This window comes from Perca flavescens, chromosome 7 (assembly GCF_004354835.1).
Source record: "Perca flavescens isolate YP-PL-M2 chromosome 7, PFLA_1.0, whole genome shotgun sequence".
NCBI classification, from domain to species: domain Eukaryota; kingdom Metazoa; phylum Chordata; class Actinopteri; order Perciformes; family Percidae; genus Perca; species Perca flavescens.
The window spans coordinates 9,825,869-9,846,709 of record NC_041337.1 but is presented as its reverse complement, the minus strand read 5'-3'; the positions used below and the strand labels follow the sequence as shown (position 1 = coordinate 9,846,709).

The 20,841-nt window shown below is 37.5% G+C and overlaps 2 protein-coding genes across 5 annotated transcripts; one reads left to right on the top strand and one right to left on the bottom strand.

Annotated features, from left to right (window-relative positions):
* The first annotated feature begins 5,073 nt into the window (after window positions 1–5,073).
* ormdl2 (ORMDL sphingolipid biosynthesis regulator 2) lies at window positions 5,074–9,576 on the top strand. 2 transcript variants are annotated; one of them, XM_028583072.1, is made up of 4 exons: window positions 5,074–5,207; window positions 6,577–6,750; window positions 7,985–8,136; window positions 8,802–9,576. In XM_028583072.1, exons 2-4 carry the CDS (start codon window positions 6,577–6,579, stop codon window positions 8,935–8,937), a joined length of 462 nt encoding a protein of 153 aa, XP_028438873.1. In that variant the 5' UTR covers window positions 5,074–5,207; the 3' UTR covers window positions 8,938–9,576. The 2 variants fall into 2 exon arrangements, with proteins under 2 accessions (XP_028438873.1, XP_028438874.1); XM_028583073.1 differs by lacking the exon at window positions 5,074–5,207 and adding an exon at window positions 5,962–6,271.
* Window positions 9,577–11,534: 1,958 nt separating this feature from the next.
* On the bottom strand, window positions 11,535–19,791 carry nemp1 (nuclear envelope integral membrane protein 1). Of its 3 annotated transcripts, none has more exons than XM_028583182.1 (10): window positions 19,579–19,791; window positions 18,418–18,539; window positions 17,900–18,116; window positions 17,741–17,813; window positions 17,563–17,656; window positions 17,347–17,461; window positions 16,703–16,928; window positions 15,464–15,640; window positions 12,524–12,574; window positions 12,253–12,344 (listed from the first exon to the last, which is right to left on the bottom strand). In XM_028583182.1, exons 1-9 carry the CDS (start codon window positions 19,781–19,783, stop codon window positions 12,568–12,570), a joined length of 1,236 nt encoding a protein of 411 aa, XP_028438983.1. In that variant the 5' UTR covers window positions 19,784–19,791; the 3' UTR covers window positions 12,253–12,344; window positions 12,524–12,567. The 3 variants fall into 3 exon arrangements, 2 of the variants coding, with proteins under 2 accessions (XP_028438982.1, XP_028438983.1); XR_003692995.1 differs by lacking the exon at window positions 12,524–12,574 and adding an exon at window positions 15,152–15,218 and having other exon boundaries at window positions 12,292–12,344; XM_028583181.1 differs by lacking the exon at window positions 12,524–12,574 and having other exon boundaries at window positions 11,535–12,344; window positions 19,579–19,788.
* Between the last annotated feature and the right edge of the window lie 1,050 nt (window positions 19,792–20,841).

Genomic DNA, 20,841 nt, shown 5'->3' with positions numbered 1-20,841 from the left:
AAGTGAAGCACTGAGTAGGGATCACCATGATCTGTAGTCGTTTTGCTGCCTCTGAGCCTTAACAAACATTACTCATTGAGAAAACAATGCACTGAAACATATGGAAATCATTTTTACATGTTTAAGTTTCAGGGCAGCTGTCAGTTATCTGATGCTTAGATGTAACACAATAATGCCCCTAAATATAGTAAAAAATGAACAACAAAATGGCTTAGACATAAAAGAAGAAAAGTAATGTTTCAGAATCACTAAGGTCTATCCTGGCCTCAAATCAATTGAGATAATGTGACATGAAGAAAGCCATTCATGAAAGACATTCCTGAAATATTATAATTAACAGTTTTGTATGGGGAACTGGTCTAAAATTCCTCATGGCCAATGTGGAGATGTGATTAACACAATGCAGGACAGGTCGCTACTGTAAAATTTCACTAGTTAGTGAAATCAAGGGTTCACTTTTTTATTCCAACCTGACTTTTTACATGTTTAAGCAAATAGTTTAAAAAACCAATACACCACAACATGCAATTGTTATGTTACTATTTTAGGCAGATGCATATCCATTATTGTGACTTTGAGGAATATCAGACCACAATTTATGACTAAATTATGCAAAAATGCAAGGAAATCCACTTACTATTTCTTGACACTTTAGTTCTCATAATCACTTTGACTTGAATTTATTACAATATGAAAAGATACTGGTTGTAAGTTGTGTACAGTTTAGACATCATCAGTGTTTTTATAAATATATGCATACAAATATAAAATGTAAAATGTGTTTCAATAAATTACTTGACTCAGCAACCATAAGTTCGTCCCGCACATGTTTGTGTCATTTGTGAGGTCACTTCCTTATATAATTTCTCTACACACCGCTTATGCTACTGGGAACCAATCCGATGACTAACAGCTGGTAACAGACTGTGTGTGTTTTTGTTGTGAGCTCCACAACAATGACGTACTTGTTTTGGTTTATCAACTTAATCTTGATTTGTCAGGTACTTATTTTGCTGGATAAGCCAACAACAACGAACATTCCCATCTGGTTACTTCCTCAATTAAGTTCTCAAGAAAAAGAGATACATCATGATATTAATATCCATATGAAATGAAATTATTATACAGATTTAATCCATATTGCCCACCCCTAGTTCAGTCAAGTAATTTAATATATTAAAATAAAAGTGAAATTTGAGCATCACTGGACAAATTAATGTCACATTTCCTTACTAGTCCTTTTGCATGTACAGTTATCCTGATGATATTTATCCATGGTATCTGTCAGGTTTACATGGACTTTTCTGTTGGTTTTCATGGACTTTCAAGGTTTTCATGGACTTTCAGTTTGTGTTTCCCATTCACATTCCCCAGAACTCACTCCTCTCAGCCGTTCACTACTGATTACACGCACCTGCACTGCATTACGCCAGATCATCAGTTCACCACCTGCAGCTCATCAGTGACCACCTTCATAAGCAGCACAGACACACTCACTCTTTGTCGAGTTTTACGTTTGTTCACGACACTCTGACTTGCTCTTGCATTCCTAGTTTATTTCAAGTACTTACTTACCTGTTGTTTAGCATCCTGTTGTCTGTTGCTGCTCTGAGCATTACCTCGTTTCCTGCCGGTATCCTGCCTGTTCATACTATTCTCTGTTGGATCTTTGTGAATAAAGCTCACTGCACTTACTCCAATCTGACACCTGCTCCTTCCGTGCGTGACAGTATCAATCATTATAGGCTGTGAGATCACAACCAGTGGGAAGTATTCAAATAGACTTAAATAAACATAAAAATGCCATGTCTTGCATTTAAAATTACACTTATGTAAAGGTGCAGAAATAATATCAGCTAAATGTAGTAAAAGTACTCATTGTGCAGAAAGCATCTAATTTTATATAATTATACACTGTATGTTATATATTAAGATGATTTTTTACTTATTACCGTATTACTGAGTAAGCACAACCTTTGCATGCTGTAGGCAAGGGGGTAAGCTTTGCTTCAGAACTCGAACCTCCGATGGCGCCATTTTGTTGCTACAAAGCGATCACTTCCTGTTAGCATTCCACTGACCGCCATTTTTTCACTTGACAGCGAATAACTTTACAGTGTTTAAAAACTATATTTGTCCGTTGTTTATTTCTAAAGAAACACAACAATGTATAAAAGGCTCCATTACTTTGTACCTCACGTTATGGCTCCATAGCAGCCCTTTTTTTTAAAATAGGCTAACGATTGTGTCATAACCAAGTGTCTTACTGTCGCACAGTAGAGGAATTACCGTATAGTACAGGAGAAGCTCGCAGGCAGTTTCGACTTACATTAGCTGTTTAGTTTTAATTACTAATGTTAACTAGCATGTTAGTTAGCAATAATTAGCCTGTGCTTATGTTATCTCCTTACATATACCTACACTCTCCGTCTATGTAAGACTGGGAATGATTGAGATTTCTCTTGGCACAGCTACCAGAAGACTTACAACTTTCAGACACGTTGCTCACGTCACATTTACGTTGTCTCTGTCAGTTGGAGGCTGTGCAGTAAAGCAAGAGATCACCGGAAAAGTGCTTCTAATAGCCTTCACTGGTCTCCGTCCAGAGCAACGGGGTCTATTGGTCCATTATATATATGTCAATGGATGTAGGCAGTCGATGGGGGGGCTCATTTTAATTACTACTGTTTTGCATATACAATCTGAATATGCAAAGGAGTATCTATGCAGTAGAGGAGAGGGATGGCCAGTATAAGCTATTAGGGGCCCTAAGGGAAAACATTCTATTAACCCACTGCTTACCGTCCCTAAGTGCAATGTATATGTTGTTACCTCTGAGTTCCCATTAGGTCCAGTGTAGTCTGGATCAACGACAATTCATTTACCAGATAATCACCGGAACATCCGTTACCACCGGATCTTCCACCGGATCTTCCACCGGATGTCCCTCGCCTTGCAAAACTCTGTTGGTTTGGGAAACATCAACAAACTTCAACTAGCAAGCGATTCGCTGAAAATGGCAAGTTTAGAAGAAAATTTGGAACGTGCGACAAGACAAGCCTGCTTGGTTCTTTCAGGGAATGATTGTAAAGATTTACAAAGAATATGTTTACCGCGTTTACTCTCTAACTGGGACTTTTCTGGGACCGATTGGTGGGATTGCTGTTAACAAAGTACACATGGCGATACACTGGTAAGAGCTAATGAGGTTTAACCATGTATCAGCTAATTTAAATAGCTCACATTACTGTATTGTGTGAACAGTTAACTTAATTTAATATTGTATGTTGTGTTTTCTTGTGTAGGGTGCAAATGTTCCACCAAAACAATTTCCTTCCCGAAACCAATTTGCAGATACAGCGCCACTGCATCCGGAGCTTAGTGTCGCCCAAGACGATTGTGATTGGTTTAAAGAAATGCAAACAACCCAGAGCTTTTTTTTCTCCTATCCAGGAGTGTATGTGTGGAGGGGCCAAACCTTACACCGCAGCACTGTGGAGGGAGGTCTGGCAAGTGAGACTAAGTCCAGTGCAACCAGTCCTCCTATGGAAAGATTCTTAATTTGTGTTAGTTTGTGGTAGTTTAATTGGACAAAACTAGATTTTGACACAGGTAACTAAGCTAGCAAAGTGAGCCAATGGTGCACGATTCTCCTTAGCTTATATCATATTTTAGTGGTGGAAAAATAATGTATTAAGTGGCATAAAATGGAAATACTCAAGTAAAACATGAGTACCTTAAAACCAGCCATTCTGTCGCAAATGATTCCTACTGACGAAGTAAGTCTTTAAAAAGGGATCACGTATATTATGTAGTTTCTTTTTTAAGAAAAGTGCTCTGTAATTAATTCCTAAAACACTTGGACACTGTTTAGCAAATGCTCTAAAGCTGGAGTAAAACGACGAGACTATTTTCACACGTGGATTTGGTGCTTTTTTTCCCTGCAGAGATCTAAGGAGCAGTTAACCATAGTCCTCAGAAATCAGCTGGAATTTCCGGCGGCACCTGAACAATCCGGGAAATGAAGCGTTGTCGATGTAGACTAAATCCAGTGCAACATGACAACAATGGAGCTCTGTGGCACAGAGGGAAGCTATATCAGGCTTTGACAATGCTTGTTATTAGGATATATGAAAATAAAAACTACAGAATGTCACCAGATGTGTCTTTTAAGTACTTTCAACCATTGGTGTCAAACCACTTTTGTACCAACTACAATATGCAATTCAGTTTGCTGACCTCTAGGCTGTTTTTTTGTGGTACTTTTAAAAAAATATATTAAATGGTGTCATTTATAAAGGTTTAAAGTTCCATTTCAGGAAATTTATAAAACATAATTTTGTTGGTTTTTGGTCTTTTTAGGTTTTGTTTATATAAACTGTACATGAGAAGCAACTAAAACCAGTGGAGGAAGAAGTGTTCACACCATTTACTTAAGTAAAAGTACAAGTCATGCATTCAAAACCTTACTTAAGTAAAAGCCTAAGTAAAATGCACCTAAAATATCAAAATTGTGCAGAAAATTGGTCTCTGTCAGTGTTTAACTATTATAATTTTTTTGATTAATATTACTGCTGCATTCATGTGTATGTTGCATTTATTCTGTCCATGTTTAAGTGCTAATTTTAACTCCTTTATAGACTGGTGGGTAGTTTAATCTATAGCAATACATCATATTCTATAAAATCATCATATCTTAAATAGCTTTGCTGTCCTGTGAGAACCACATATCTCTAAAAACTTATTTAGTTTAAGAAGTATAGGAGAAATCTCTCATTCCATAAAGGAACATTTCATCCTTCAGTTTATCAGAAAAAATGCAAAATCACCAAATTTGAAGATACGTGGTTTTCACTAGACAGGAAAGGTTTTAAAATTGATAATCTGAAAAATAATTCATCCCTATATGTATCCTGCTGTTGTACTGACATCAAGTAGTTACATGGGGAAGTAACCGCGCTATAAAACTATTGCTCACATTTTCTGGGAGATCCAGGGAATTTCTTGGAGGTCAATTACTCTTTGCTAAAACGTATGCAGTCGTAACCCCCCCCCCCTCACCTGCCGATGCTGAGAACAGGAGGACACCGGCTGGAGTTTTGACAGATGTCCGCTGCTGCAGAAAAACCAGCCCAAAACTAACGAAGGCGGGGTTAAAGAAAAAAAAAAAAAAGGAATTTCCTGGTGAGCTACGACAACACAGGAAGGTAAAGTTGGCTCCGCTGAAATGTAAAGTTTAAAACCTAGAATTGCCCCGTGGGCGAGGCTAATGTATCACTATTTGACATTTGACCCTTTCGGTATTGACTTGCAGTACGCAGCCGTTACATCCTGAATAACGTAACTTTTGAACTAACGTTAGCATGTCGACCTGTAGATAGCAGCTCAACTGGTAACGTTTTAGCTAGCATGCGAACGTAATGACATTTTAGCTACGTCAACTGTTAAGCTGAAAGTTAAACAATCTGGGCTTTGTGTGAACGGGTTACGGTTATGTTCTCCTCTCATATTTAAGAATTAAACGTTGTTGATGCTTCATTGTCGTTTTCAGCGCTGGTTAACGTTAGTGTCTGGATGTTGTGGCTAGATGTAGCTGAGTGATGTAGACGGGGGGGAGGGCATGTTTAGACACTCCGAACAGTTCAGTCAGGAGTCTTTTCCCAGAGTTAATATAACGCCAAAGATGCGATATTTTTTTTTCTTCCGATTAATCGTTTAACGTTACACCATTAAACAGTGAAACATGTATATATATATTTTTTTTTTCTTCCGATTAATCGTTTAACGTTACACCATTAAACAGTGAAACATGTGTGTGTATATATGTATATATATATATATATATATATATATATATATATATATATATATATATATATATATATATATATATATATATGTATGTATACAAGGTCCCAAACACCAGAATATTAAATGTACAGTTATATAAAGTACCAGTAAGCACATTTTCACATTTGAAAAGCTGAACAAGTAAATGTTTGACCAATTAAATTAATTTAGAAATTGTTCAGTTTTCTGTTGATCGACTTATGGATCGACTGAAATTCATATAGATAATAATCAGTGGATAATTCGATAATATTTAGTTGCAGCATTGTCTGGTTTCCCCTTCTCCAACGTGATAAATTGCTCCTTTTCCTTGTTTTATGTCATTGTAAAAATTGAACATCTTTGACTGTTGTTTGGACCACTGCTTGGACAAAGCAAGAACTTTAAAGAAGAACCATCACATCAATCAAATTAAATAAGTGTAAGTTGCAGCTCTTGTACAAACATGAAATTAAGTTGCAGTGTGATGATTGTGTGCTTGCTTATCGAGTTTGAGAAGCTGGATATTAGGAGCAGGGGCATGGCACAAAAGTGTGGACCCTTAACATAAGCATTCTGTATGGGCCTCTCCTCACATCCATGGCTACATGGCTATTTATTCTAGTATCTTTGTGGGCCCTTCTCACATTAACGATACCCAGCCCTATCTGTGGGTGCCTCTTGAAACAACCGACTCTTGTTTTCAGCCTCCTGAACTCTTGCATTTTGTCTCTCTCTGTATTGAAGATGAATGTGGGCGTAGCTCACAGCGAGGTGAACCCCAACACGAGGGTGATGAACAGCAGAGGAATATGGCTCACCTATCTGCTGCTGACTGTCGTGTTGCACATCGTCCTGCTCAGCATTCCTTTCTTCACTGTGCCGCTCGTCTGGACTCTTACAAACGTCCTCCACAACCTGGTCAGTTAAAGATAGAGCTATATAGCAACAATACAGCATTCATGACATATCTAAAGTATATTTATTTTTAGGGATGGGCAATATGATATTTACCATGCCACAATCCCACAGATATTTTGCCATACAGTTTATATCATGTTATTTATCCTATATAGCAGGGGTCTTTTTTAGGCCAAGGACCCCTAAGTTAAAAGAGAGACCAACTAGGGACCCCCTACTAGTTGGTATATATATTGTATACAATTGAGTTGCATATTAAACTGGGCCGGATGGATGTAAATGAATAGATATGGATTATGTAAACATTATGTTTTATTGTTAAATATACATGTGGAAGTGAATCCCTAAGCTGAACTGTATGGCTACCATAGTGGCTACCTTTTGTAAGCTTATTTTCAATGTGTAAATTAAATGTTTTGTTTTCACGAACAGGCCAATTTAACTTTGCTATCAACATGTTGGATTCATATTAGTTTATATTTTCTGACATTTTCATTTTGGAAAAAGGAAACTTTAAAAAAAATATTTTTTTAACATAATTTGGCAAGTTAATTAACATGTGATATATCTCATTTGTTTAATCTGCACAAAAAACTAAAATATTTAACAACAATATGTTGTTGTTTTAAATATGGGCGGTTATGTGTCGGATTATTTCTTGGCCGGGAGCTGTAACTTCCTGGAGTACTTGGTTTAAGAGGTGCTGGTACACAGATTTTGTTACTATACCTCTGGACAGAGCGATGCTAAGCTAACCAAACCAAGTCCAGCTTCATTTTTAATGAACAGTTATGGGAGTAGATATTGATCCTCTCCTTCTCAGCAAAAAAGCATAGTTCCCAAAATGTCAAACTATTTCTTAAATGTTAGATTTTTACGTGATTTATGCATCAATGTAATTTGTCAATTCACTGGATTTGCCAAAAAACAAACAGACATTAATGTCTTATTTGATTCTCCAGAAAGTCTTCTATATAAAAGCATCCAAAGAGCAGCATGTCATGGGACCTTTAAAATAATTGGAATTGCAACATCTATAAATTATTAAATATGTGGCAAGCCTGCATGTATATGAGGCATCTTTTCAGTTGCTGAAAATGAGAGTTTGGGTAAATATCCTCCTCGAGACAGCTAACGATTCAGTTGTACTCCTGAACTTCTGAGCATTACAGTACTTGGAGGCAAAGCCATCTGTCTTTGTGGCTGATAGTAGTTTTTCGTCTTATCTCTGCAGGTGATGTACCTGTTTCTACACACAGTGAAGGGCACTCCCTTTGAGACACCAGACCAAGGCAAAGCTCGTCTGCTCACACACTGGGAACAGATGGACTACGGTGTCCAGTTCACATCTTCACGCAAATTCCTCACTATCTCACCAATTGTTCTGTAAGTATGTTTGAAAAGTCTATTGCAGAGCTGGACATTTGGTTTGCACTTTCTCTTTCAATGTGATGGCTAAATCAGCATGTAGTTAAATATGTTTTTGACTAAGCTCTTCTGGCTGCTGGGCCCTCTCCTGGCCCTCGTTTTTGGCCCATCCGGGAACAATTGTAGGGTGATTTACCTGTCAAGCTTTCCATTCTCACGCGACTCATTTATTATGATAACGATTAATTAAGCTATTGTTAGCGTCACGACTTGGTTGAAAATGTTGTCTCTGGAGCCTGGCTGACTGTTTAATGCTTCCAGCTGACTCATTTTAAAACAAGAATCAAAGGGGTCTTAAACATGCACTTGATGGTAGGGCTGCATGATAGGAAACGGCTTTTCACACTGCACTTAGCCCCAGGGGGGTTATCCCATAGTGCCAAAATCTACAGTCTAAATGTTCATTTCCCACACGGGTTCTATCAGACATATAACACACGGCTAGTGGAGGTGCAGTGTTAATTGTATAGCCCTAGGCTTACTTCATCATGCAGGCCTAAAGCACTGCAGAATAAAATATCAACCTGTGAGGGGTCATGGAGTGTATTTCTTTTACTTTTTGATTACGGATTTGAAACTCATTGTTTGTCATGTACATTGACACTATTCTTCTCTCTCTGCAGGTATATTCTTGCCAGTTTCTACACAAAATACGATCCCACGCATTTCCTAATCAACACGAGCTCCCTCCTTAGTGTCCTCCTCCCAAAGTTGCCTCAATTTCACGGAGTACGGATATTTGGGATCAACAAATACTGACAGAACTGACTGAACTTTGGATTTTAACCACCAAACACTGGACTTCTAGTTTTCTGTTTCTGCTGAACTATTTTATGACTAGACGTTGAGGAGAAGAGAACCACTTGGATTTGTCTTAACTGTACAGACTGTGTGGAGTAATATATGAAAGTTGCAGTTTGTGCTGCCTCTTGCAGCATGCATGAAAAAATAGTAAATGCCCTGCTGCTGTTTTGACATGTCATTTTTTTTTCTTTGGTAAGTTTGTCAAAAGGCCAGACACTTTGGCTTCAAGAAATAGCAAATTCTGAACTGCACCGCTTTCGAATGTGACGTTTATTCATTACTTGTCTGTCTCAGATGATTTCTGTCGCAAATTGCACTGGCTGCACATCTGTAAAACTGTCTTGGCTGTTGCCATAAATGTGAATGAATTCATTGCAACAGTGTGGTTCCTGTTCCAAATGAAGCTTGCAAGTTTCCATTTTCCTTCATGCTTTTTTTTTCTTGATTTACTATGAAGGATTTTCCTGCAGCATGCATTTACACACCTACAATAAACACTGCCGTCTCGCTGTCAAGACACATAATCGTGTAATTTACTGTTTTCTTAAAAATCTGTATGTATTTTCCCACTTATAAAATGAGAAGTGAGAGCTACACGGTGTGCACACGTGATCGTCTTATCTCTATTCCACACGGTCGAGTAGAAAAACTGCTAATTCCTTTAGTGTGTAGGTTTGTAAGTATCAATTGATCGACTGTGAGCCAGTTTGTAAGCTGTGGGGAAGTACAGACACTTTACATGAAGCCACCATGAGGGGGCTGTCACAGTGTGTGCAATATGCTCATATATCAAAGGGATCCCCCCCCTTCCGCAATTTGTATTGCACTGAGGTTTCTCTGTTGGTAATGCGTTGTTTTGGGGAAGTAAGCCATAGGAAATGCAACGCCATGTGAATTTGTTTACTGTTGTATGCCTACCTGATCCTGGGAAACACATGCAAATAATGCCCGCTGTATCAGCTGTCGTATACGTGTAATAATTTGCAACAGTAGATGGGGTGTTTCCTGCCTTCAAATGCTGCGAGGACATTCAGAGAAACCAGTAGTGGCATGCAGAGGGAAGTTGGGCTAAATTGCATCAGATATTGCTCACTGAAATTGTTGAGTGAAAGAGGATGAATACAATGTTTTTGCCTACAACATAAACAAAAAACTACCTGATGTAGGATAACGCTATTTCGGTTAAAGAGCTAATTTTGGTTATCTACTGCAGATACGCTGTTTATTGTATATGTAGTTAAAGTGTATGCCACTCATCACTTTGCTTGATTTTAACATTTTGAAACTGTTACATGGAAACATATGCCAAAGGATTTGTCAGAGGTAAAGTGCAGATATAAGAAAGGTCAGAAATTTCTACTTGGCTGCAGATGAACTTCTTAGAAAATAGGGTTTAAAGTTAAATGCCGTTTCATTTGGGAATCTAGATAAGTGAAAGGCAAACAACAGATGTCATTCATATGGCTGGATTTGAATGATTCATTTTTCAAACCCACAGATTCAAACTGTTTGGTGTGTCACTTCTAATCAAATGCAGCATCTGCAAGTGCAGTGTTTAATACAGGACAGCCCTCTGTTTGTAAAATGGAAATTCCAAAGATGCATGTCTATCTTCTTCCCACTAGTCATTAAATTAATAAGCTCTCTGTAAGGGTATCTACTATCTAGACTAGTTGATCAGATGATAGGACATTGATCCAAGACAATATTGACCATTGATGAAGTCAATTAAACAAATGAGCCCCAGCTTCTAAAATGCAAGGATGATCTGTGTTATACCATTGTACATTAACTATCCAATATCCTGTTTTTTTTTTACATTGTTTGGACAAAAACTATTTGAAAACAGCTTCTGGTGGGCATTTTTTTTTTTAACACTGACATTTTATAGACTGAATGATTAATAAAAAATTCAGTTTGAGTTGCAGCCATAGATGCAAAGAGGAACACAGTAAAACTCCAAAATCCATATGGAAAAACTATTAAAAAATGTTATAGTGGAAAAGTAATATTCAGATCTTTTACTCAATTAAATATAGCAGAGTACCTCAAGGTAAAATTACAGAAGTACTAGCAGGAAATGTACTTAAATTATCAAAAGTAAAAGTAGTCATTATGTAGCAGAATGGTCCTGGTCAGTGGGATTTTTTGGATTAATATAAAGCAGATATATCACTGTAGAATTTTACGTTGTAGCTGATTGAAGAAAAGCTACTTTAAGCACTGTTGGGTAGTTTTAAAAAACATGCATCATTTTATAAATTGATCGTATATTTTGAACATAAAACCTTAATCTGCAAAGTAACTACAGCTGTCAGATAAATGTAATCGAGTAAAAAGTACAACATTTCCCTCAAATGGAGTAGAAGTAGAAAATGAAGCATAAAATGGAAATACTTGAGTAAAGAACTTAGTTACTTTCCACCACTGAAGAAATTGTATATGCACCCACTATGAAAAATAAAACCTCAGCGTTTTAGTTTCAAATGCATTACATCATTAACCAAAGCCATAACATCTTGCCATTTTTTAGTCCTAATATTTTACAATGATCAGAGCTCAAATATGTTTTTTTATTCAAAATACTTTGGGGACACTTCCTCTGATGCATGTCCATTAAAATGAAAACACAATGACATACAAACTTGACCAAACCTTTCCTCCCTCAGCAGAAAGATAGAATAATAATGACTGCCTCATCATGCATGCTGTTACAGTTTGCTGGAGTGAGCCCATTTAGAGGCTAATGGCGCGAACACTAGGTTTTGAAAACTAAAATGTAAAAACCTTTTTTCTAAGCTTAAGACAACACAAACTACCATCACACAGTAAAAAGTTAAATTGCTTTGACCTCCCAAAAAAAAAGGTCCCAATCACAGAGTATCACTGTATTTGTAACCTCAACTTTAACAGAAGCCTTTGTTCCCTAAAAAAAAAAAAAAAAAAAAAAAAAAAAAAGAGTTCTGGCTTTAGTGCACGTTCGTGGAAACTACATTACTTTGCCGTACTGTTCTGCCTGTTGCCTTTCAGTGATTTCTTTTTTTTGTGCGTGGTGCCTCGTAACTGAAATCCCAATCCAGTAATCACTCAGAAGTCAGTCGGGACGTTTGCACACAAGCCACGGAGAGCCGTTCTCCGGCCACTTTTCTGAAAGGCAATAATATAATCGTGTCTATTTTCAAACGTCTTTTAACACAGTGGCGTCTCACTCAGGTCTCATCATAGGCTTAATGTCGTCTTCCTCGTCGTCTGTGTCAAAAAAATCATCCTCAAAAAAAGATCCCCCGAAGCCGTATTCCTGCGCGTGGACAGACACCTCATTTGACATCAAGTGAGGAGACCCTTCAATGAAATCAGCAAACCTGTTGGTTAAAGTGACAACATCAGCAACAATATCAGTGTTACACAGTATATAAACCACGTACTGGAAATTAAATACCTATATACTAACACATACACTTATATTTACAACTTAAAGGCAACATTTGGCCACACTTCAGTGAAAGACGATGTTATTTTGGATAGATTCATATTCATATACCTCAAATCTTAAATGTGCAGACACCGCTTGCAAGAGATAGTTAATCAATCACTGTTAAAAAATAAAAACACCAAATATTACCTCTTTATTAAACGACTCAAAAAAGGTAAAATCCCCATATCAAATCAGTATCAATACAAATTCTGCATTCAGACTTTCATGATTAAGCCATTCTTAACCAATGCATCATATCATTAGTTTTCAGTAACAGATTAACCCTTAAAAAGGTATCTACAGTACACTAGTCTACAAGCATACCAGAAGCTACCAGAAATTTAAATGTGGGATCAACAGCATGATATTGGGATAATTATTAGAAATTATTCCTATAATAATTCGTAATGTACAAACGTGCAAAATTACAAGCGTAATAACACATTCACAGCACTGATGCTCTTTATAAAACGGCAAAGTAATATAAAAGCATGATAAAAGAAGATTCTGAAATCTGAATGGACACATATAAAGTATATACACTCATCTAAAGGATTATTAGGAACACCATACTAATAACGTGTATGACCCTATCCTATCAATATGGGCCAACATTTCTAAAGAATGCTTCTAGCACCTTGTTGAATCAATGACACAAAGAATTAAGGCAGTTCTGAAGGCGAAAGGGATCCCCCACACCATTATACCACCAACACCACCAGCCTGCCCAGTGGTAACAAGGCATGACGGATCCATGTTCTCATTCTGTTGACGCCAAATTCTGACTCTACCATCTGAATGTCTCAACAGAAATCGAGACTCACCAGACCAGGCAACATTTTTCCTTCAACTGTCCAATTTTGGTGAGCTTGTGCAAATTGTAGCCTCATTTTCCTATTTTTAGTGGAGATGAGTGGTACCCGGTGGGGTCTTCTGCTGGTGTAGCCCATGAGCCTCAAAGTTGTGCGTGTTGTGTGTAAGTGCTGTTAAATATGTGCTGTTTATGATGCATAATTAATAGTAAATTTATAGTTTATACTCCATCTCATACAGTAAATAAATAGGAAATGCGTTTAATGTAAAGGTTAAAATGAATGTGATGTAATAGTTAAAAGGTCCCATGACATGGTGCTTTTATATAGACCTTAGTGGTCCCCTAATACTGTATCTGAAGTCTCTTTTATATAGGCCTTAGTGGTCCCCTAATACTGTATCTGAAGTCTCTTTTATATAGGCCTTAGTGGTCCCCTAATACTGTATCTGAAGTCTCTTTTATATAGGCCTTAGTGGTCCCCTAATACTGTATCTGAAGTCTCTTTTATATAGACCTTAGTGGTCCCCTAATAGTGGTCCCCCTTAGTGGTCCCCTGTATCTGAAGTCTCTTTTATATAGGCCTTAGTGGTCCCCTAATACTGTATCTGAAGTCTCTTTTATATAGGCCTTAGTGGTCCCCTAAATACTGTATCTGAAGTCTCTTTTATATAGGCCTTAGTGGTCCCCTAATACTGTATCTGAAGTCTCTTTTATATAGGCCTTAGTGGTCCCCTAATACTGTATCTGAAGTCTCATTTCCGAAATTCAGCCTTGGTGCAGAATTACAGCCATTGGCCTTGACCAACTGCCACTTTGCTTGTTTGAAAGCCATGATCTCTCTCTCTCTCTCTCTCTCTCTCTCTCTCTCTCTCTCTCTCTCTCTCTCTCTCTCTCTCTCTCTCTCTCTCTCTCTCTCTCTCTCTCTCTCTCTCTCTCTCTCTCTCTCTCTCTCTCTCTCTCTCTCTCTCTCTCTCTCTCTCGACCTCATAAGGAGAAGATTCCAGATCGGCCCATCTGAGCTTTCATTTTCTCAAAGGCAGAGCAGGATACCCAGGGCTCGGTTTACACCTATTGCCATTTCTAGCCACTGGGGGACCATAGGCAGGCTGGGGGAATATTAATTGGATATTAATGTTAAAAAACCTCATAAAGTGAAATTGTCATGCCATGGGACCTTTAAAGATTTTAGTCCATTGCGTTTTTTGTTTCTCTCGGAACTAAAGTTCTCTGTTGTGGTTTCCACTGCTGCGGAATTTGCTAATGGACGAGGAAAAATCTAACGTGAGCATGTTACGGCGCTCGGCTCTGCTAATTGATTTGGAGTTACACTGTTGTAGAAGGCCAAGGCGAACAGTAAAGGATTTTCAAAAGGATTTAAGAACCTGTTTTCTGGACAAGCAGCCAACGAGGTGACATGTGAAGCTTTATTTATTCGTGCTAAGCGCAAGTTGTATTTTATTTTCTTTGGTAATGTATAATTAATTTGACGTCCTTACTATGTTCATTCACATATATTATTATTAGACAATTACATTAACGATAAATTTAACAGGTGTTCCTAACAATCCTTTAGGGGTGTGTGTGTGTGTGTGTGTGTACACACACACACACACACACACACACACACACACACACACACACACACACACACAGTGAATTATAAAAAGTATACACCCCCCTTGGAAGTTTTCGTGTTTTACCGATATGATTTTTACAACATTTAGATTTGAGGGATAAACCGATTGCTACAAAGTGATTTAAATGAATCACAAATAGAAATTACACACCTAAATCATCACTTGTGCAGTCCTTCAGAAGTCACATTCAATGGAGATAGGGGGGGGGAATTGGGATTTCAATTGATTGTAGCATAAATATACCTGTACTGTTTCCAGAAGGTCCTACGTCTGGTGAATCAGTATTTTGGCATAACCTACACCATCTCATCTTTCTCAGTTGATGAAAAACAAAAACATGAAATCTACTTTGACTCCATGTGGTAAGATGATACAACATTAAAACTTCCAAGGTAAAACATTATTAGCTAAGCCTAAATGTAAGTTAACGTGTATATCAAGAGTCTCTTTTGGTTTTGTTAAACCAAGGCCGGGACTGAGCTTTAATCATGCCTTAAAAGACGTCATGTGTTTTAACAAATGATATGCTAAGGAACAGAATATCACGATAGGCACCTTTTCGGGGACTGAAGCCTGGACACAGTCTTCCATGGCCTGAACTCTGGGCTGTTGCAGTGCTTCCTCAGCTCCTCCAGAGCACGCAAAGTCTCTTCCTCTCCCTGCTTCTGAAACTCCTCCTCAGTCAACAGGCGACGTGGCTCCGGCTTCCAGTGAATGTACCTTCTGATTTTCCTGCACAACACAGCAAAAGCTTAATAAGAAAAATCCAAAATTATAAAAATGTAATATACCATAGGCTATTATCACTGCTTTAAGCTTAGTAGTTCAAGCAACTTACTCACGATTATATACTGTGTTACACTGCTACACTATACTATATACATTATATTGTTGTACTATACTATATATTAGGGCTGCACAATATATTGTTTTTTTTTATCATCATCGCAATATCAACTGGTCAAACATACATATAGCAAAAGGCTACAACATTAAGCAAACAGATTTTTTTTTTGTTAGTTGAAAGAAAATATCAGCAGAAACTGGACTTTAAAAACTGTCCCTTTTTTTAGTGGTGTCTTTTATATTTAATTCAATGTTAAATTTGTTCAATAAAAATGTTAGCAATGATTTCCTTTTGTTTTAAATTCAACAAGCAATTTGTTGAGTACAGAACTGAGTACATTTAAATATCGTTATCGCAATATTCAACATTATCGCATATTTTCCTCATATCGTGCAGCCCTACTATAGATTGTTATTCTATACTATATTATTACACTACTGCACCTTATACTTATTTCTATATTTCATTATGTACCATATTTTACTATATGATGTCAACGTTAGATTTCCCCTTGCAATATATTTTATTATATTAAGACTCTGTTGCTATTAATCAATCATTAATCAAACTGTTACTTTATCGGCACCACTCACTTTATTATGTCATCCGTCTCAAAATGCTCTGTATAGTTTATATTTTTTAATCTATCAATAAAAAGGTGTATCTTTTATTATCTTGGATTTAAAAAGGCAGAAATAAGCAGACATCATGCAAAACTTTCCAAAGACAAATGACTCATATCATTAAAATATAATAGAGATTATCAAATCAAAAACTCCTGTGTGCTCTTGGTAATAAATGTGTGACACTATGGTTTACTACCACAGAGCTGCATTACACTGCATGACATAACAGGAACCCTATATGAGCGGTTTTGAAAGTTGATTTTCTGTTTAATATATTACTGTACTTTTGCGCCACCTTCTGTCAGCTTTGTGAACACCCACCTCCATGCAGCAACTGTCAGAGAGACTGGGTACTCCAGATGTTTGGAGAACACAGCTGCCACGATGATGGAGAAGGCAACTTGCTGGATTTGAATCCCGAAATAAATCAGGAGCAGACCAAATAGCTGCAGCGTCCACGACAAGATGTTAATGCTTTTCTCATCCACCAGAGGACCGTAACGGTAACACACAGCAAAAGTGATGAATCCCACCACTGCTACATAACCTGACAAAAACGTAAAAACATAGATATTGACCTAGAGTGTTTTATTTACAGTGTACATTATTTACATTTCAATTTTACACGTTTTTTTTTGGCCTACAGCTTATCATACATATTGTATTTTGGCCCCTGGTGATTCACATCACAAGGCTTGAAGTGGGGCAGATGGTGTATGTAGATTTAAGCATGCATACCTAAGCATTACATACTACAGAAAACAAAGGCAGGAGACTAATCTGTGTTGGGAACTTTAACAGACGCCCGTTCATTTAAAAAGGTGATGCTCAAGTTATCAAATATAGGGGATGCTTAACTCAACTCACTGGTCTGAAAAAATAGTCATTTAAAATGCTAGATTAGGATTCTTGCTTTGGTCTGATGTGTCAAACACCAGAAGTTTGTGTTGACCAAGGGCACGTACCTAATGCGACGTTCCAGTGTTCTCGCAGAATTACGCCGAGGTTCCTGCAGACAAATTGGATGGCGTACACAGAAAACGACCAGCCGCCAACAATCAAGACATAAAAAGGGCTTTTCTGCGGTAACAGCAAACACAAAGGATACAATAATTAGGCATGAGGCCAAAGTGATTTAACCTATAAAAGCATGGATATTTAAGAGTAATGAAATTCCTTACCTTTGGCAATAAGCGTGCCAAAATAAAAAAGAGGATGATGAGAGAGGCAATCATGCCTGTGCTCATACCAGCAGAGTAGAAGAAAGCTTGACTCCTTCATTAAAAGGGAGGGAGAATTTTGTTTATAGCATATAATCCTGTTGAATCCTAACAATGTAACATGAGCAAGAAAAATGACCTGCTGAGTGATCCTGCAAAGACGAACAACAATGCTCCGGCGAGGAATACCAAAAACAGATAGATATCAAACTCTGCAACGGGAAAAAGAACATGTGTTGACCATGTAATATCTGTCAAAAAACAGAAAATGAATTGTGCTAATTTGTTTTCCACTTACTACGAAGGGGGTGGACAGTGAACTTTGTTTCGTCAGCAGGATCGATCTTGAAGCACGTCTTCTTGCTGAACAGATTGATGTTAATAGTGGTCTCATTGTGCCGCTCACGTAACAAGCTCTGAAACCAGCTCCAGACACTGAATCGTTCCAGCTCCTGCAACTCCTTCTCCCCCTCCACAGTTTCCACCTTAAACACGTTTGAACTCCACACTTTGACCTGTCAGAAATCTTCAGTTATTATGGACCTAATCAACTTTCCCCATAAGGAATTGTTCAAATAAAGTGCTGTAAGATTTAACCCTTGTTAACAATAACTGTTGACACTATATCCCTGACAAATTTAACACAGTGGCTTCTACTTTTTCTTGATCTTACTGATCATATCTAAGCTTTAAACCAAATTTTGCAGATTTGGTCAAATTTGGCCCCAAGATACCCAGACTTTATGATTGAGAAAGTGCATTAAATGTAAACTTAAACAGTTCTGGATTTGGCTGAGTGCCATTCATGTAACTTACCTGAATTCTTGTCCATGTTTGCCTCCAAGTTGGCACCACAGAGTTTTTGTAACAAAACCTGTTGGACCCTGACATGACATACTCCTCTCCATCCTTGAGATCAGTTACTGGAGGTTTGTTACCTGCGTTTGAAAAGCAGAGACATGCATGTAATACTAAGATTGCATCACATTACTGGTTTACTTAAATGTACTCTTTACTGTAACAGTAACCTGTGACATGAACAACTAATTTAAAAGAGGTCTGTTGTCTTAAGATAAGTAATTAAAGAAGAACACTGGCATTAGTGTATGTTTTTAAGACTGTACCTCACAGCAAAACAGCTGGGCACTGTAGTTTTTAACAAACATTACTCAACCATGAGTTAATAATGCTTTTGTTGGGGACTATTTTCAGCTGCAAATGAATACACGACATATGGTGTGTATATTTTATATTAAAAAATATAAACTATACAGAGCATTTACACCTGCATTGTATTATTGTTTTCGTATTGTTTTATATTTCCTTGCATCATATTCCATATTATTTTACATCTCTATATTACAGACGAACACTAGTTACCATTACTTAATCATATCATCAGTTTGGTGAACACTGTTAACATAGACTCTGCTATTAATTACACTACTGTCACTTTAACACTAACTTATGTCAATTTACATTGTAGTTTTTGTCTCCATATGCTCTTGTGTAGTTTCTATTTTGTATTCTATTCTTATTTTAGTTGTATATACCTATTGTTATGTATGTATCTGTACTATTACTGTCCGTGTGCTGCTGCAATAAACGGATTTTCATTTCGTTTGTGCGTTTAGTGACGTACAGGTTTTATAATAGCATGATTAGAATAACCTGAGGGCGGGGCGGGCTTGTAAGCTCGAGCAAAGTTTCACAGATTTGTTCTCAGCAAATCTATAACAGCTAAATAAATACTAAAATAAATGTCTCCCCTCCCCTACACAGAGACAGAATAGGAGAACAGCCAGCAGTGACCGGGTTAAAAGAAAGGCTTAGCATAACTTATTCAACGTTACAGTTTCACTTCATCAGAAAAAGCCCAACACAAGCTAACATTAGTTAGCCTGGGCAAAGACTTGTTTAAAATACGTATCATACTAATTAAGGTATCGGTTATTGCTGCCTACTACTGTTTCTTACCCGTATCCTGGTATCCTGAGGTGTGAGGTAAACCTATAAGCAGCACCGTGAAAACCATTAATGTAGCACTTATAGAGGTGTAATTGTTTATCATTTTCATGCATCCCGCCATGATGATAGCACCATTTCCCTCCCTCCTCTTATCTTTTGCCCGCCCCTTCCGCCTTCTTCTTCTTCTTCTTTGGGGTTTTACGGCAGTTGGCATCCCATACGTCGCATTACTGCCTCCTACTCGTCAGCCATTATTTCATTCCATTACAATTTTCTAATTAGTCCGGTGCTTTTCAAATATGTAAATATATGTTTTCTCCCATTTACGGTGACCCCACTTTCAAGGACATGGACATCTTTGATAACTTATGTAGCCCTGCAAACATGAAATCAGGACTCCACCGTCTCCTTTTCCTCACACAGACAGTTTTCCTATTATAAAAAGTGTACGTTTCAATCTGCTATGCCGAATTCTTAATTTATTGATAGGCTACTTGCTCTTTTCGGTTAGCCCCCAATGTTTCTCAGTCCTCCTACTTTATTTTGTATTGCATGTAAGTGTCTCCCTTTTTCTGCACTATCCCAATAATGTATTGTTTTGATATTTCCCTCCATGCTATGCTTTTCCCTTATGATTTTGACAGTTTAACATTCAGTTCTACATTTCCTTTCTTGAGCCCCTTCCGCCTATGGCAGCCTGGTTGAGTTACAGGCCGTCCAACCAATCACAGAGTCACACTGGTTGTCGTCATTCTCGGTGTGCGTTCAAAGCATCGATGTATTATAGGCTAGACATAAAGCTTATTTTACAGTCTAATGTTAGGTATAATAACATCGGTCTTCTCTTCTTCTTATTGGCAGTTACCAACCAGCGTTTAAGGTGCATTACCGCCATATATTATAGCCTACTAGAGTGTTAACCAGAGTTACCTATCCCAAACAAAACAAAACAAAAACTAAATTAAATCCAGTGTCTTTTAAAATCTTAAACAAGGCTTTGTTCAACGTCTTTCCAAGTGGGCCATTGAGATGAAGTTATGACTAGACCATAAACCCATCTACACTAGGCCTATTTTCTTTTTTTATTTTATTTCTTTGCACCACCACAACTACAGTACGTACCTGTCAAAGTTGAAAAGGCTTTTAAATACATTTAAATTTAGTTTTGTGATTTCTTAATTGCATATGGTTGGGATTGTCACAGTCCAGGGGCCTGTTTCACAAAACCAAGATAAGGGATTAAGCCGGGATTTCCTGGTTATCCTGGATGAA